Below are 17,544 nucleotides of genomic sequence, written 5' to 3' on the forward strand. Positions count from 1 at the left end.
ATGATTTACCCCTTAATATAACAGACCCGTTGGGAGGAATCACAGGAATTATGGGAATACTGGAGGAATTTGGCCGGTTCTCGGGTTACAAACTGAATATGGGCAAGAGCGAGGACTTTGCTATCCAAGCAAGGGGGCAGGAGGGGAGACTGAGGGAGATGCCGTTCAAAGTGGTGGGAAGGAATTTTAGGTACCTGGGGATTCAAGTGGCCAGGGACTTGGGTCAGCTTCATAAACTAAATTTGGACGGGTGATTGAGCAAATGAAAGGGGGCTTCCGTAGGTGGGACGCGCTCCCGCTGTCATTGGTGGGAGGGTACAGACTGACAGACTGTGAAAACGCTCCCCACTCCCCCCGAGATTGCTGTTTGTGTTTCTCCCAATCTTCATCCCAAAGGCATTTTGTAGGAAAACGAACGCGGCGATCTTGGGTTTTATATGGGCCTGGAAAGTCCCGAGGGTGAAGAAGGTCCTTCTTGAGCGGGGTCGCGGGGAGGAGGGCTTGGCCCTTCTGAACTTTATTAACTAATTAGTTTGATGGTTAGGAAATGGGTAGTGGGGAAGGGGCCGGTGTGGGAATGAGTGGAGGCAGCATCTTACAAGGGCACGGGTCTGAAGGCTCTGTTAACAGCAGCTCTGCCGTTCTCACCAGCTTAGTACTCCACAAGTCCAGTGGTAGTGGCAGCCCTAAGGATGTGGGGGCAATGGAGGCAGCAGAGAGGGCATTGGTGTGGTCACCAATCTGTGATAACCACCGTTTTGTTCCAGGGGTGGCAGTAGGCAGGGATTGAGATCTCTTCATTGAGGAGGATTTCCTTAGCCTGGAAGAGCTTGAGGAGGAGTTTGAGTTTGAGTTACCGGGTGGGATTCCGGTACCTACAGGTACGGGATTTTGTCTGGAGGCAAGTTCAAAGCTTCCCTCGCCTCCCTCTAAGGGGACTACAGGATAAGGTGTTGCTCGTTCTGGTGAGTGTGCTTTACACTCAATGGCTCTGTTTTATTACTTAGCTCTAGAGTCGCCAGGTATCCTAATGATACCACCACGAGGTTCAAGTTCAAGTTCAGACCAATGACTCAATACACCAATTAGTAAGGTTCAAAACAAGACACGTTTATTAATACACAGTTATTCGCCACTCATGCATATAATACTAAAAGACTAGGCTATTCCTACCACTAATAGGCCAATACTTATCTGGATAAGGGAACCCGCTGGGTCAGGGAACAATGGCCTCTTGCTCGATCCTGAGTCTGCAGGCTTCCAGCTGGTATGGACTAAGGGGTCAGGAGCATCTATCTCGTAGCGTGCATTGACTGGACACTTACTTGATGGTGCAGCAGTTGGCCAGGCCTCTCCTTACGGTCAAGTTCTTCGAGAGCTGCTAAGATGTTCTGCTGGGAGGGCCGGCTAAGAGAGCGAACTGAACTTGGGACCTGTCTTTTATAGGTCCCAGGGGCTTTGCGCCCTTTTGGGTGGACCCCGAGCTTGCTTCCAATCGATTGGATCCCATACCAATCGATTGGTTTGAATTCCCCAATACTGGGGCTGTTTCTCGATCGCTGGGTGGTTCCTTCTGGCTTGTTTGTCTCCTTTGTTTCGGACTCCCGTTGGTGCAGAGGAGTTCACTTGCTATTGAGTGTCTTAAATGTAGCTAATTGTTGTAGCTATTGTTCCCGGGGATCGCTCATCAATATGTATAACTGCTGGTTTCAGTGCTGTCTGCTTTCTTTGCAGGCAGAATACACAGGGGGCGAGATTCTCCCAAAACGGGAGAAACCGTAAAGCTGCCGTAAAACCCGGGCGGGTTTTGCGGCAGCGCGCCCCTTCCCGACGGGGGACCGATTCTGGTCCCCGGTCGGGGCTAGCAGCCCGACGCCGTAGGCTCCGGCAAGACGGGCTTAACGAAAATCGTTAAGCCCGCTTGCCGGAGTTAGCGCCGGCTGACGCGTCATATGAAGTCAGCCGCGCATGCGCAGTTTGGAAGACTCCAACCCGCGCATGCGCGGGTGACGTCATCGCGTTTTTGCGCGAAACCCGCGCATGCGCGGGCCGGGTTGCCCCTCAGCCGCCCCGCGAATGGATACTGCGGGGCGGCGGAAGGACAAGTAGTGCGCGGGCATCGGGCCCGCTGCCCGCGATCGGTGCCCACCGATCGCGGGCCCATGGCACCCTTGGCACGGCCGTGGTACGGCCGTGCCAATCGGTGCCATGGTTATTAATAGCGAGTTTGTGACGCCGGTTTTACGAACGGCAAGACCAGGTGTGTTTGCCGTTCGTAAAAACGGCGGAAAGGGCTGGGACTTCGGCCCATCTAACAGCTGAGAATCGCTGCCGGCCGTAAAAAAACGGCGGCAGCGATTCGGGTCGGGACTTCGGCGGGGGGGGGGGGGGGGGGGGGGGGGAGAATAGCGGGAGGGCGGCAAAAATGTCGGGAAGGCCCTCCCGCTATTCTCCCACCCGTCGTGGGGGGCGGAGAATTTCGCCCAGGAACTCTGCAAAACTGCTTGTTTGGTTAGACTGTCCATTTTACCCTGCTGTCTTTGTGTTTCTCCATTTTGTGTGGGGAAGTGGCCAACTCAGGTGGCTACAAAGGTAATGTCTATAACAGAGGTTGGGGAATGGAGGGTCTCTGGAGAATATATAAGGAACTGATAGGGGGGGGGGGGGGGGGGGGTGAAGAGGAAGTGGGAGGAAGAGTTGGGAGGGGAGTTGGAAGTCGGGCTATGGGAGAAGGCCCTGAGGAGAATCAGTGCATTCTCGTTGTGTGCCAGGCTTAGCCTGGTCCAGTTGAAGGTGGTCCACATGGATCATATGACTGTGGTCCGGGTGAGTAGGTTTTTTGAGGAGGTGGAGGACAGGTGTGGGAGATGCGGGGGAGCCCGGCGAATCATGTGAACAGGTTTTGGGCGTGTCCGAGGCTGTGGGGATTTTGGCAGGGATTCTCAGACGTCATGTCAGAGGTCCTGGAAAGGAGGGTGACTCCGAGTCCAGAGGTGGCAATATTTGGGGTGTCGGAAGATCCGGGGGCCCAGGAGAGGCGAGAGGCCGACGTTTTGGCCTATGCCTCCCTGGTGGCCCAGAGACGGATTTTGCTGGGATGGAGGGACTTCTTCAAGGAAAATTGACCGTCAGCGGGAGAGGAGGCATTGAAGTGGAGAATAAGGACAGGGAATCTAATATATGGGTAGTTAGGATAGGGGGAAATTGGGTATGTTATTGTGGGGTTATTTGTGTGTTGGACCGCCCTGTTGTTTAGAATGTTAAAGTTATAAATGCCTCCAGAAAATATTTTCTACAAAAAAAAAGGAAGTGGGCAGCATAATCAAAGATCCCTCCCACCCAAATTCTTCACTCTTCCAACTTCTTCCATCGGGCAGGAGATACACGCACTAACAGATTCAAAAACAGCTTCTTCCCCACTGTTGCCAGACTCCTAAACTGCCCTCTTATGGACTGATCTGATCTCTTCACACATCTTCTCTATTGAGTAGTACTACACTCCTGTATGCTTCACCCGATGCCTGTGTCTATGTATTTACATTGTGTATTTTATGTTTGCCCTTTGTATTTCTTTTCATGGACGGAATGATCTGTCTGAACTGTACACAGAACTATACCTTTCACTGTACCTCGGTACACGTTGTCACGTGTACCGTAAACAAATCCAATCCTGTCGTAAAAGGATTGAGAACGAGAGGGGACAGATTTAAAGTGATTTTCTAAAAGAAGCAATTGTGATGTGAGAAATGGTTTTCCACACTGAGTGGTAGGGGTCTGGGATGCGCTGACTGGATATGTGATGGAGGCAGTTTGAATCGAGGCTTTCAAGAGAGTATTTGATGATTATTTCAATGTGCAGATTTTTGGGGAAGAGGCTGGAACTATTTCATGATGCTCGTTTGGAGAGACGGCACAGACAGAATGGACTGCTCCTGTGCTATAACAATTCTGATTTCCTTCTTGCCTCTCACTCCGCAGGATGTACATCCCAAAGATCATCTCCCAGGGCCCGGCCAAGGAGTGGATCGAGCGCCGCAGACTGACTATCCGTCCATGGGCCTCGTTCATCGACCAGAAACGCTTCTCAAGGCCCAAGAACTTCGGCGAGATGTGTAAACGGCTGGTGAAGAACGTCGAGTATTTTCAGAGCAACTATGTGTTTGTGTTCCTGGGACTCATCGTGTACTGTGTGTGAGTGTCTGGGAGGGAAAAACCAGGGAGTATCTGGGAGGGAAAAGCCAGCGAGTGTCTGGGAGGAGGAGAACAGCCAGGGAGTGTCAGGGAGGAGGGGAACAGCCAGGGAGTGTCAGGGAGGAGTTGAACAGCCAGAGAGTGTCTGGGAGGATGGGGAGTGCCAGGGGTGTGTGGTGGAGGGAGGGCCTGGGGAGTGTGGTGGAGGGAGGGCCTGGGGAGTGTGGTGGAGGGAGGGCCTGAGGGAGTGTGGGTTGGGGGAGGGCCTTGGAGTGTGGATGGGGGGGGGGCCTGGGGGAGTGTGGGTGAAGGGAGGGCCTGGGGAAGTGTGGGTAGAGGAAGGGCCTGGGAGAGTGTGGGTAGAGGGAGGGCCTAGGGAAGTGTGGGTGGAGGAAGGGCCTGGGGAGTGTGGGTGGAGGGAGGGCCTGGGGGAGTGTGGGTTGGGGGAGGGCCTTGGAGTGTGGATGGGGGGAGGGCCTGGGGGAGTGTGCTGGAGTGCGGTCCTGGGGGTGTGTGGGTGGGGGAGGGCTTGGGGGAGTGTGGGTGGGGGGAGGGAAGGCATGGGGGGCGAGTGTGGGTGGAGGGAGGGCCTGGGGGGCGAGTGTGGGTGGTGGGAGAGCCTGGGAGTGTTTCGGACGAAGTGGGCCTGGGACTGTGTGGGAGGGCCTGGAAATGTGTGGGGCATGTCTGGGAGTGTGTTACAGGGATATGGTGGGGGTATGGGCTGAGTGCTCTTTGCAAGGGCTGGTGCAGACTCAATGGGCCGAATGGCCTCCTGCACTGTAAATTCTGTACCCCCCCCCCCAAACCCCAGTGCCGAGAGACTGGAAGACGTTCCTCAGTAATGGGAGTTGGTTTAATCTGTTGATCTCAATGGCCTTTTCTCTCTTTCTGTCTCTGTCACACACAGGATCACCTCTCCGATGCTGCTCATCGCCTTGGTGGTGTTTTTCGGTGCCTGTTACATTGTCCATCTCCGAGCTGCTCAGTCCCGCCTCGTCCTCTTCGGTAAGAGACCCCACTGCCAATTCCGAGCATTGTCAGTGCATATGAGGGGTACATTACGCACTCTAGCCACCCTGTGTGCTACGTAACCTCATTATCTGCAACCAATGTTCAGCAACAAGGGAATCGACCGAGAGGGAAACTCGCCAAAAAGTTAAAGGGTGGGTAAATTTGCATCAGTGCATTGCGGTTACTGTATCTAGAAGGTGGTTTGTGGAGGAGCTGTTGTCAAGTGACAGTTAAACCCCAAACACTTCAATGTTTCCCTCCCTACCTCTTCCTCTAACTAAAAAAAAAACAATCACTGGAAGGATCCCAGCCGAGTAAAGAAAAAGAGGGAGACTCGAGGGCAGGTAGAAGTAGAAAGAAGTTGAACCATGATGTCACAGCCTGTAGGTAAGTGATTGGCTGGTGACTGGTAAGTAGTTTTTCTTTTCCCTGAGGTGTTCTCGTGTGGGGCGCAGTGGTTGCTGAGTGAGTGCTTGCTGAGAAGGGGAGTAAATTTTTAAAAAACTTACTGTTGGGAGTTTCCAGTTGAATCCGGTCGGAGTGAGGACAGAGTGACTGCTGGGTAAGTAGTAAAGATTTAAATTGTTTGCGCAGACCTATAATAGCTGATTGCTGTTCTCGTGTGGGGCACAGTGGTTGCTGGTTAAGTGTTTTATTTTTACCTGTATTTAAATTGTGCGGTTCCTAAATCCTGGACACTACACTTGTAGTGTTCCCCACCCTTCCACCTCCTTTAACCTCAGGGGTAGAGTGAATAACAGGTAAGCTCTTTCTTTCTTTTTTTTATCTAGAGGGCTTGACAGGGAAGGCAGTGCAATGTTCCTCCTGCAGAATGTTTGAGGTGAGGGACGCCGTCAGTGTCCCTGCTGATTTCACCTGTGGGAAGTGCACCCATCTCCAGCTCCTCAGAAACAGCTTTAGGGAACTGGAGCTGGAGCTGGAAGAACTTCGGATCATTCGGGAGGCAGAGGTGGTCATAGATAGTAGTTTCAGGGATGTAGTTACTCGGAAGAATCAAGATAGATGGGTGACGGTGAGAGGGGCTGGGAGGAAGCAGTCAGTGCAGGGATCCTCTGTGGTCGTTCCCCTCAGTAACAAGTATACCGTTTTGGATACTGTTGAGGGGGCCGACCTACCGAGGTAAGCCACGGTGAATGGATCTCCAGCACTGAGTCCATCCCTGTGGCTCAGAAGGGAAGGAGGGAGAGCAGGAGAGCAATAGTTATTGGGGACTTGATAGTTAGAGGGACAGATAAACGGTTCTGTGGCAACGAAAGAGACTCATGGATGGTATGTTGCCTCCTGGGTGCCAGGGTCCGTGACGTCTCGGACCGTGTTTTCAGAATCCTTTAGGAGGAGAGGGAACAGTCACAAGTCGTGGTACACATCGGTACCAACGGCATAGGTCAGAGAAGGGATGGGGATTTAAAACAGGAATTTAGGGAGCTAGGGTGGAAGCTGAGAACCAAGAGAAACCATCTGTGGTTTGCTGCCGGTGCCACGTGCTAGCGAGTTGAGGAACAGGGAGAGAGTGCAGATAAACACGTGGCTGCAGGGATGCTGTAGGAGGGAGAGTTTGTTACGTGGATAATTGGAGCACATTCTGGGGAAGGTGGGACCTTTGTAGACAGGACGGTTTGCACCTGAACCCGAGGAGCACCAATATCCTGGGTGGGAAATTTGCTACGGCTCTTTGAGGGGGGGGTTTAAACTAATTTGTCAGGGGGATGGGAAAACGAGCTGTAGTCCAGAAGCCAGTGTTGAGAGTAGTGAGGTGCTGAGGAGGAGGTCACAGGAGTGTACCGGCAGACAGAAAGGTGGGTTGAAGCGTGTCTACTTCAATGCAAGGAGTATCCGGAATAAGGTAGGTGAACTTGGAGCGTGGATTGGTACTTGGGATTACGATGTTGTGGCCATTACGGAGACATGGTTAGAACAGGGACAGGAATGGTTGTTAGGAGTATAGATGTTTCAGTAAGAGTAGGGAAGGTGGTAAAAGAGGTGGAGTAGCATTGTTAATCAAGGATAGTTTAACGGCTGCAGAAAGACAGTTCGAAGGGGATCTGCCGTCTGAGATAATATGGGCCGAATTTAGAAATAGGAAAGGAGCGGTCACGTTGTTAGGAATTTTCTATAGGCCCCCAGATAGTAATAGAGATGTGGAGGAAGAAATTGCAAAACAGATTATGGATAGGTGTGGAGGTCTCAGGGTAGTTGTCATGGGTGAATTTAACTTTCCAAATATTGATTGGAACCTCTATAGGTTGAACAGTTCGGATGGGGCAGTTTTTGTACAGTGTGTGCAGGAGGGTTTCCTGACACAATATGTGGATAGACCGACCAGAGGAGGGGGCCACATTGGATTTGGTACTGGGTAATGAACCGGGCCAAGTATTAGATTTGTTTGTGGGAGAGCACTTTGGAGACAGTGACCACAATTCGGTGTCTTTCACTATTGCAATGGAGAGGGATAGGTCCATACGGCAGGGCAAAGTTTATAACAGGGGGAAGGGTAATTATGATGTGATTAGGCAAGAATTAGGGAGCATAAGATGGGAACAGAAACTGTCAGGGAAAGGCACAAATGAAAAGTGGAGCTTGTTCAAGGAACAACTACTGCATGTCCTTGATAGGTATGTCCCTGCCAGGCAGGGAGGAAATGGCCGTGTGAGGGAACCATGGTTCACAAAAGAGGTTGAATGTCTTGTCAAGAGGAAAAAGGAAGAGTATGTAAGGATGAGAAAACAAGGTTCAGTTGGGTCACTTGAGGGTTACAAGGTAGCAAGGAATGAGCCAATAAAAAGGGCTTAGGAGAGCTAGGAGGGGGCACGAGAAGTCCTTGGCGGGTCGGATCAAGGAAAACCCCAAGGCTTTTTACTCTTATGTGAGAAATAAAAGAATGACAGGGTGAGGTTAGGGCCGGTCAAGGACAGTAGTGGGAACTTATGCATGGAGTCAGAAGAAATAGGAGAGGCATTCCGGAATAAGGTGGGTGAGCTTGCAGCATGGGTTGGTACCTGGGATCTCGATATTGTGGCGATTTCGGCGACATGGGTAGAGCAGGGACAGGAATGGTTGTCGCAGGTTCCAGGATTTAGATGTTTCTGTAAGAACAGAGAAGATGGTAAAAGAGGGGGGGGTGTGGCATTGTTAATCAAGGAAAGTATTACGGCGGTGGAAAGGACGCTTGAGGACTCGTCTACTGAGGTCGTATGGGCCGAGGTTAGGAACAGTAGAGGAGAGGTCACCCTGTTGGGAGTTGTCTATAGACCTCCGAATAGTTCCAGAGATGTAGAGGAAAGGATTGCAAAGATGATTCTCGACAGGAGCGAGAGTAACAGGGTAGTTGTTATGGGGGACTTTAACTTTCCAAATATTGACTGGAAATACTATAGTTCGAGTACTATAGATGGGTCAGTTTTTGTGCAGTGTGTGCAGGAGGGTTTTCTGACACAGTATGTAGACAACAAGGGGCGAGGCCACATTGGATTTGGTACTGGGTAATGAACCCGGCCAGGTGTTAGATTTAGATGTAGGTGAGCCCTTTGGTGATAGTGATCACAACTCGGTTATGTTTACTTTAGCAATGGGCAGGAATAGGTATATACCGCAAGGCAAGAATTATAGCTGGGGGAAAGGCAATTATGATGCTATTCGGCAAGATTTAGGATGTTTCGGATGGGGAAGGAAACTGCAGGGGATGGGTACAATTGAAATGTGGAGCTTTTTCAAGGAACAGCTACTGCGTGTCCTTGATAAGTATGTACCTGTCAGGCAGGGAGGAAGTTGTCGAGCAAGGGAACCGTGGTTTACTAAGGAAGTTGAAGCACTTGTCAAGAGGAAGAAGAAGGCTTATGTTAGGATGAGACATGAAGGCTCAGTTTGGGCGCTTGAGAGTTACAAATTAGCCAGGAAGGACCTAAAGGGAGAGTTAAGAAGAGCGAGGAGAGGACACGAAAAGTCGTTGGCGGATAGGATCAAGGAAAACCCTAAGGCTTTCTATAGGTATATCAGGAACAAAAGAATGACTCGAGTAAGATTAGGCCCAATCAAGGATAGTAGTGGAAAGTTGTGTGTGGAATCAGAGGAGATAGGGGAAGCGTTAAATGGATATTTTTCGTCAGTGTTTACACTGGATAAAGAGAATGTTGTCGAGGAGAACACTCGGGTTCAGTTGACCAGGCTAGATGGAATTGAGGTTCAAAAGGAGGAGGTGTTAGCAGTTTTGGAAAATGTTAAAATAGATAAGTCCCCTGGGCCAGATGGGATTTATCCTAGGATTCTCTGGGAAGCCAGGGAGGAGATTGCAGAGCCTTTGTCCTTGATCTTTATGTCGTCTTTGTCGACAGGAATAGTGCCGGAAGACTGGAGGATAGCAAATGTTGTCCCCTTGTTCAAGAAGGGGAGTAGAGACAACCCTGGTAATTATAGACCTGTGAGCCTTACTTCGGTTGTGGGTAAAATGTTGAAAAAGGTTATAAGAGATAGGGTTTATAATCATCTTGAAAAGAACAAGTTGATTAGCGATAGTCAACACGGTTTTGTGAAGGGTAGGTGTCTATAGACCTCCGAATAGTTCCAGAGATGTAGAGGAAAGGATTGCAAAGATGATTCTCGACAGGAGCGAGAGTAACAGGGTAGTTGTTATGGGGGACTTTAACTTTCCAAATATTGACTGGAAATACTATAGTTCGAGTACTATAGATGGGTCAGTTTTTGTGCAGTGTGTGCAGGACCTTATTGAGTTTTTTGAGAAGGTGACCAAACAGGTGGATCAGGGTAAAGCTGTTAATGTGGTGTATATGGATTTCAGTAAGGCGTTTGATAAGGTTCCCCACGGAAGTATGGAATTGAAGGTGATTTAGCGGTTTGGATCAGTAATTGGTTAGCTGAAAGAAGACAGAGGGTGGTGGTTGATGGCAAATGCTCATCCTGGAGTTCAGTTACTAGTGGTGTACCGCAAGGATCTGTTTTGGGGCCACTGCTGTTTGTCATTTTTATAAATGACCTGGAAGAGGGTGTAGAAGGATGGGTTAGTAAATTTGCAGATGACACGAAGGTCGGTGGAGTTGTGGATAGTGCTGAAGGATGTTATAGGATACAGAGGGACATAGATAAGCTGCAGAGCTGGGCTGAGAGGTGGCAGATGGAGTTTAATGCGGAAAAGTGTGAGGTGGTTCACTTTGGAAGGAGTAACAGGAATGCAGAGTACTGGGCTAATGGCAAGATTCTTGGTAGTGTAGATGAACAGAGAGATCTCGGCATCTAGGTACATAAATCCCTGAAAGTTGCCACCCAGGTTAATAGGGCTGTTAAGAAGGCATATGGTGTGCTAGCCTTTATAAGCAGGGGGATTGAGTTTCGGAACCACAAGGTCATGCTGCAGCTGTACATAACTCTGGTGCGGCCGCACCTGGAGTACTGCGTGCAGTTCTGGTCACCACATTATAGGAAGGATGTGGAAGCTTTGGAAAGGGTTCAGAGGAGATTTACTGGGATGTTGCCTGGTATGGAGGGAAGGTCTTACGAGGAAAGGCTCAGGGAATTGAGGTTGTTTTCGTTAGAGAGGAGAAGGCTGAGAGGTGACTTAATAGAGACATATAAGATAGTCAGAGGGTTAGATAGGGTGGACAGTGAGAGTCTTTTTCCTCGGATGGTGATGACCAACACGAGGGGACATAGCTTTAAATTGAGGTGTGATAGATATAGGACAGATATCAGAGGCTGTTTCTTTACTCAGAGAGTAGTTGGGGTGTGGAACGCCCTGCCTGCAACAGTAGTAGACTCGCCAACTTTAAGGGCATTTAAGTGGTCACTGGATAGACATATGGATGAAAATGGAATAGTGTAGGTCAGATAGGCTTCAGATGGTTTCACAGGTCGGCGCAACATCGAGGGCCGAAGGGCCTGTACTGCGCTGTAGTGTTCTATGTTCTATGTTCTGTAATACTTTTCTTCAGTGTTCACCAAGAAGAGGGGCCATGTTTTTGAGGATGAGTGATACAGACGGGTAGGCTGGAGGTGGTAGATGTTCTGAGGAAGGATGTCTCGGCAATTTTGAAAAATCTTAGAGTCGACAAGTCCCCTGGGCCAGATGGGATATATCCAAGGATTCTTTGGGAGGCAAGGGATGAGATTGCAGAGCCTTTGGCTTTGATCTTTGGGTCCTCACTGTCCACAGGGATCGTGCCAGGATTGGAGAGTGGCGAATGTTGTTCCTCTGTTCAAGAAAGGGAATAGGAATGACCCTGGTAATTATAGGCCGGTTAGTCTTACTTCGGTGGTCGGTAAGTTAATGGAAAAGGTCCTGAAGGCTAGGATTAATGACCATTTGGAAAGATGCAGCTTCATCCGGGATAGTCAACACGGATTCGTGAAGGGTAAGCCTTGCCTCACAAATTTGATTGAATTCTTTGAGGAGGTAACTAAATGTGTAGATGACGGTAGAGCAGTTGATGTCGTATACATGGATTTTAGTAAGGTGTTTGATAAGGTTCCCCATGGTCGGCTTATGAAGAAAGTAAGGAGGTGTGGGTTAGAGGGAAATTTGGCCAATTGGATAAGTAACTGGCTATCACATAGAAGACAGTGGGTGGTGGTGGATGTAAAATTTTCAGACTGGAGACCAGTTACCAGCGGTGTACCAGAAGGATCAGTGCTGGGTCCTCTGCTATTTGTGATTTTTATCAATGACTTGGAGGAGGGGGCTGAAGGGTCAGTAAATTTGCTGATGACACCAAGATCGGTGGAGTAGTGGATGAGGTGGAGGGCTGTTGTAGGCTGCAAAGAGACATTGATAGGATGCAGAGCTGGGCCGAAAAAATGGCAGATGGGAGTTTCACCCTGATAACTGCGGGGTGATTCATTTTGGTAGGAAAACTTTGAATGCGGATTACAGGGTCAACGGCAGGGTTCTGAGGAATGTGGAGGAACAGAGAGATCTTGGGGTTCATATCCACAGATCTCTGAAGGTTGCCACTCAAGTGGATAGAGACGCGTGGAAGGCTTATAGTGTGTTAGCGTTTATTAACAGGGGGCTTAAGAGCTGCGGGGTTATGCTGCAACTATATATGACCCTGGTGAGACCACATTTGGAGTATTGTGTGCAGTTCTGGTAACCTCATTGTAGGAAGGATGTGGAAGCATTGGAAAGGGTGCAAAGGAGATTTACCAGGATGCTGCCTGGTTTGCAGGAAAGATCTTATGAGGAAAGGTTGAGGGAGCTGGGGCTTTTCTCTTTGGAGCGGAGGAGGATGAGAAGCGACTTAATAGAGGTTTAGAAGATGATGAGGGGGATAGATAGAGTGGACGTTCAGAGACTATTTCCTCGGGTGGATGTAGCTGTTACAAGGGAGCATAACTGTAAGATTCAGGGTGGGAGATATAGGAGGGATATCCAAGGTAGGTTCTTTACTCAGAGAGTGGTTAGGGTGTGGAATGGACGGCCTACTGTGATAGTGGAGTCGGACACTTTAGGAACTTTCAAGCGGTTATTGGATAAGCACATGGAGCACACCAGAATGACAGGGAGTGGGCTCGCTTGATCTTGGTTTCGGACAATGCTCGGCACAACATCGAGGCCGAAGGGACTGTTCTGTGCTGTACTGTTCCATGTTAAAGGCCTTAACCAGGAGCGGCCCCATTAACCCAGAAAACATTTTATAAAACGCCACTGGGTATCTGTCAGGTCCCCTGCCTTACCCGATTGCATCACCTCCAACCCGTCTCTCACCTCCCCGAGCCCAATTGGGCCCCCCAGGCATTCCACCAGCTCCTCATCTATCTTCGGAAACTCTAGCCTCTCCAAAATTGCTTCATACCCTTCTCTCGGCTGGAGGTTCCCATTCCCGTACCAGCCTCCCCGGACAGGCGCCGGAATGTGGCAACTTGGGGCTTTTCACAGTAACTTCATTGAAGCCTACTCGTGACAATAAGCGATTTTCATTTTTCATTTTCATAGAGTCAGCTATAGAATTTGCGAAACACATCATTTATCGCCCCTGGGTCAACCACTACCTTCCCCCTCATATCCTTTAACTTTCCCAATTTCTCTCGCCGCCTCCTGCTTCCTCAGTTGATGTGCTAACATCCTACTAGCTTTCTCCCCATATTCGTATATTGCCCCTTTCACCCTCCTCAACTGCCCTCTGCCTTACCTGTGGACAGGAGCCCAAATTCCATTTGGAGTCTCTGACGCTCCTTTCGGAACTCCTCATCCGGAGACTCCGCATTTCTCCTGTCCACCTGGAAGATTTCACCTACCAGCCTGTCTAACTCTGCCCGTTCAGTCTTCTCCCTGTGGGCCCGAATCAAAATAAATTCCCCTCTGATAATTGCCTTCAGTGCTTCCCAAACCACCCATGCTATGCTCTCTCCTGTGTCGTTGCTCTTTATGTACCCTCGAATGGCCTCCCTCACCCGCTCACAAACCTCATCCTCCGCGAGCAGCCCTACATCTAACCTTCACTGCGGAAGCTGGGTCTTTCCTGTGCTTACCTGTAGGTCAATCCAGTGTGGAGCGTGGTCCGACACCACGATTGCTGAATACTCAGTGTTCTCCACCCTCGCGAATAGCGGTTCTTCAAGTACGAAAAAGTCTATCCTGGAATAAACATTGTGCACATGGGAGCATCCCGATCTCCAATGCCATCGCAGTGGACTGCTCCTCTTGTTCCACCGCCAGCTCCTCCAACTTCTGGATCGCCTGTCCCTAGGTCGTCAATCTCTCCTCCACACGGCCAACCCCGCCCTAATTGAGTCCACCGCCCGGGGCAGGTCCGCCGCACATTCCTTGCAATGTTGAATGAACTTCTCGGTCAAGAAGTCCACCAACTGGTCCATCGACCATTGAGCTGGCACAGTCGAACCCTGCTTCCCCGCCATTGCCTCCTTCAAATTCTGGTCCTCGCGTCCAGCCAACCTTTGATTTCTCCTTTTCCTTTTCTTCCTCGGGCGCAGCTCCATAAACTAGGGGTCACCTCGTTTTCCTCTCACATTCACAACTTTATTTCGAAAAATTCCGATGGAAATCCAGCTTAAAAGCCACAAAAAGAGCACCAAGAGCAGGAGCTGCCAAATGTGGGACCTTTCATTCCATGGCCACCACCGGATGTCCTGGGGTCGCCCATTTTATAAAGATGAGGAGGAATTTCTTCTCTCGGAGGGTAATGAATCTGTGGAATTCTTTACTTCAGAGAACTGCAGAGGCAGGATCGTTAAGTATGCTCAAGGCTGAGACAGATTTTAATCATTGAGGGAATCGGGGGTTATGGGGATAAGGCGGGAAAGTGAAGTTGCGGATTATCAAATCAGGTCGGTCATGACATCTTTAAATGGCGGAGCAGACTTGATGGGCCGAATGGCTTGCTTCTGCTCCGATGTCTTCTGGTCAACTATTTACGATCTGTATGAATGATTTGGATGAAGAAGCTGACTGCATTGCAGCCAAATCTACTGAGGTTGGGCAGGTGGGTGGAATGGTCAGATGTGAGGAGGGTACAGGGGTCTGCACAGGGCTGGAGATGAGGGCAAGTTAGTGGGTAAAAATCTGGCAGGTGGGCAACAATGTGGGGAAAATGTGAGGTTCTCCACTTTGGCAGGAAGTAGAGGAAAACAGAATATCATGTAAACAGAGAGTGACTACAAAACAATGGGGCACAGAGGGGCCTGGTTGTCCTTGTGCATGAAACACAGAAACTGTTGTACACAGGTACAACAAGTGATGGAATGATGGCCACCATTGTAAGAGGGATGGAGTCTTGCTCCAACTGTACGGGGGAATTGGCGAGACCTCAGCTGGAGTACTGCATACAGTCCTGGTCAAAACTTGAAGAGGGATCTGATTCCGTTGGGCAGCTGGTCAGAGAAGATTCGCTAGACTGACTCTTGGGATGATGGTCTGATGAGGGGTACTCTTGAAGCGGCATGGTGGCATAGTGCGTCGCCGCGCCAGGGACTCGGGTTCAATTCTAGCCTGGGTGACTGATTGGAGTTGGCACATTCTTCCTGTGTCTGCGTGGGTTTCCTCTGGGTGCTCCGGTTTCCTCCCACAGTCTAAAGATGTGCAGGTTAGGTGGTTTGGCCATGATTTACATAGAATTTACAGTGCAGAAGGAGGCCATTCGGCCCATCGAGTCTGCACCGGCTCTTGGAAAGAGCACCCTACCCCCTACCCAAGATCAACACCTCCACCCTATCCCCATAACTCAGTAACCCCACCCAACACTAAGGGCAATTTTGGACACTAAGGGCAATTTATCATGGCCAATCCACCTAACCTGCACATCTTTGGACTGTGGGAGGAAACCGGAGCACCCGGAGGAAACCCACGCACACACTGGGAGGATGTGCAGACTCCACACAGACAGTGGCCCAAGCCGGAATCGAACCTGAAACCCTGGAGCTGTAAATCAATTGTGCTATCCACAATGCTACCGTGTCATGGGGATAGAGCAATGGGGTCACGGGGATAGGGCAGGGGAGTGGGCCTATGTAAAGTGCTCTTTTGGAGGGTCAGTGCAAACTCAGTGGGCCGAATAGCATTCTGCACTATAGGAAGCCTATGGATTTAGTTCTATATTAGATAGAAGCAGTCTAAGAAAAACTGAGAGGAATGCAAAGTATAATAATAATAATCTTTATTATTATCACAAGTAGGCTTATATTAACACTGCAATGAAGTTGCTGTGAAAATCCACAGGCTTGGAAAGCATGTATGTCAGTAAAAAATTTGGTGAATAAAGCTGGTGCACAAATGCAATGTGGGGATATGACGCGGAAGCAATATCGTTAACACGGCTTAAAAATAGTGAAGGAAACAAAATCGTTGGAAAATATAGGGAAGAGGGAGAAGGAGATGGAATGGTAGTTCTGACTGGGGAACCATGATGTGGAGATTCACCTGAAGAAGGAGCCGTGCTCCGAAAGCTCGTGTTTGAAACAAACCTGTTGGACTTTAACCTGGTGTTGTAAGACTTCTTACTGACTGGGGAAGACCACAGGAGGGTTTGAAAGAGAGAATGCCCTTCAGGAGGCAAGGGTAGAATTTATTCCTGTCATTCAGTGGCCGTGCAGTAGTTTTATCCACCCAGGGTTCCTGCAGACCCGAGGCGATCACACCTCTGGGCCTCTGTAGATGTTACACCTCTGGCTGGCCCGCCAGTTCTGAGCTGCTAAAGTGGCTCTTTCCCGATATCCGTTGGCTGTGCAATCTCTTTCTGAGTTTATTTAATTAGCAAATGCTGGAGGCCAAGCAGTAGCCACCTCATTCGCTGAGTTTGTGGTGATTAACGGCAACGCTTAAATCTGTGAAGAAGGAACAACGTTCCTCGGTAAGGTGACATTTTGTTTGCATTGCTCCGTATGTGGGTGGGGGAGGGGTGTTGTACTGAGGCCTCAGCGGTGCAGGGTGTCTGCTATTCCGGCATTTCCTTCTTGTTGGACCTGGAGACCTCCCCCTGCCCTATCCCCACCCGGAGACTATGCTGAGCGCTCGACCTGGAAGTTGGATAGAGCAGGTAAGCGAGGGGTCAGCATGACTGTGAGAGGATCAACCTGTGAGATTTTGTTAGTCAGTGGGTGATGCTCATGGGGACAGGGAGCCGTGCCGGAGGGGGGGGGGGGGGGGGGGGGGGGGGGTGTTGAGGAGAGAGTTCCGGTTATGATCCGCATTGTTGAGTCGACGAGATGTGTGGTTTTTGAGATTTTTGAAGGAGGTGGACAGAGTCTCGTTGGACAAGGGAATTGGAGGTCATTAGGAGCTGGGGTGGTGTGGGGGCAAAACATATTACCTGTCATCTAATTGAATGCAGGCGCAGTAGGTTTGAGGGTCCAAACGGTTTCTTTCTCTCCTATTTTGTGTGTGTGAGACTGCCAGAGCTGCACAGTACTCTAATTGGATGTGTGCGTGGGTTGGGGGTGTTGAGGTCTCTCCGTCTGCAAAAGGGAATCTCTCTTCTGTAGAGGAATCATTTAGACCAAAACATTAATCCCACTTCTCTCTCCACAGACACTACCAGACCTGTGGACTTTAGCCAGCATTCTCTGTTTTAATTCACATCTCTTAGCTTTATCCTGTGTCCCCGTCTCTCCCACAAGTGTGGTACTGTGGAAACAAATAATCACCGCTCTTGGCGACTCATTAGCCTTTGATTTAGGCCTCAATAACCGATGAGCCCGGTCCAGTTCATACCAAGAGGGTTCTTCTCCCTCCCCCACCAACCACCTCCACCAACATCTCGTCAAAATACTCAGTCGGCCTCGGGCCCTCCACCCCCTTGGGCAGGATCCACAATCCTCAAATTTTGTCGCCACATTCCGGCGCCTGTTCGGGGAGGCTGT

The 17,544-nt window shown here is 49.9% G+C and overlaps 1 protein-coding gene across 2 annotated transcripts in view; it reads left to right on the forward strand.

The window, feature by feature from the left end:
- Nucleotides 1-17,544, forward strand: part of rabac1 (Rab acceptor 1 (prenylated)) — a 91,286-nt gene that overhangs the window by 64,057 nt on the left and 9,685 nt on the right. For both annotated transcript variants that reach the window (XM_038813548.1, XM_038813549.1), the window contains exons 3-4: nt 3,979-4,191; nt 5,102-5,199. In XM_038813548.1, coding sequence (XP_038669476.1) covers nt 3,979-4,191; nt 5,102-5,199 — 311 coding nt within the window. The remainder of the gene's footprint in view (nt 1-3,978; nt 4,192-5,101; nt 5,200-17,544) is intronic.

The sequence above is a fragment of the Scyliorhinus canicula genome, chromosome 12 (genome assembly GCF_902713615.1).
Source record: "Scyliorhinus canicula chromosome 12, sScyCan1.1, whole genome shotgun sequence".
NCBI classification, from domain to species: Eukaryota; Metazoa; Chordata; class Chondrichthyes; order Carcharhiniformes; family Scyliorhinidae; genus Scyliorhinus; species Scyliorhinus canicula.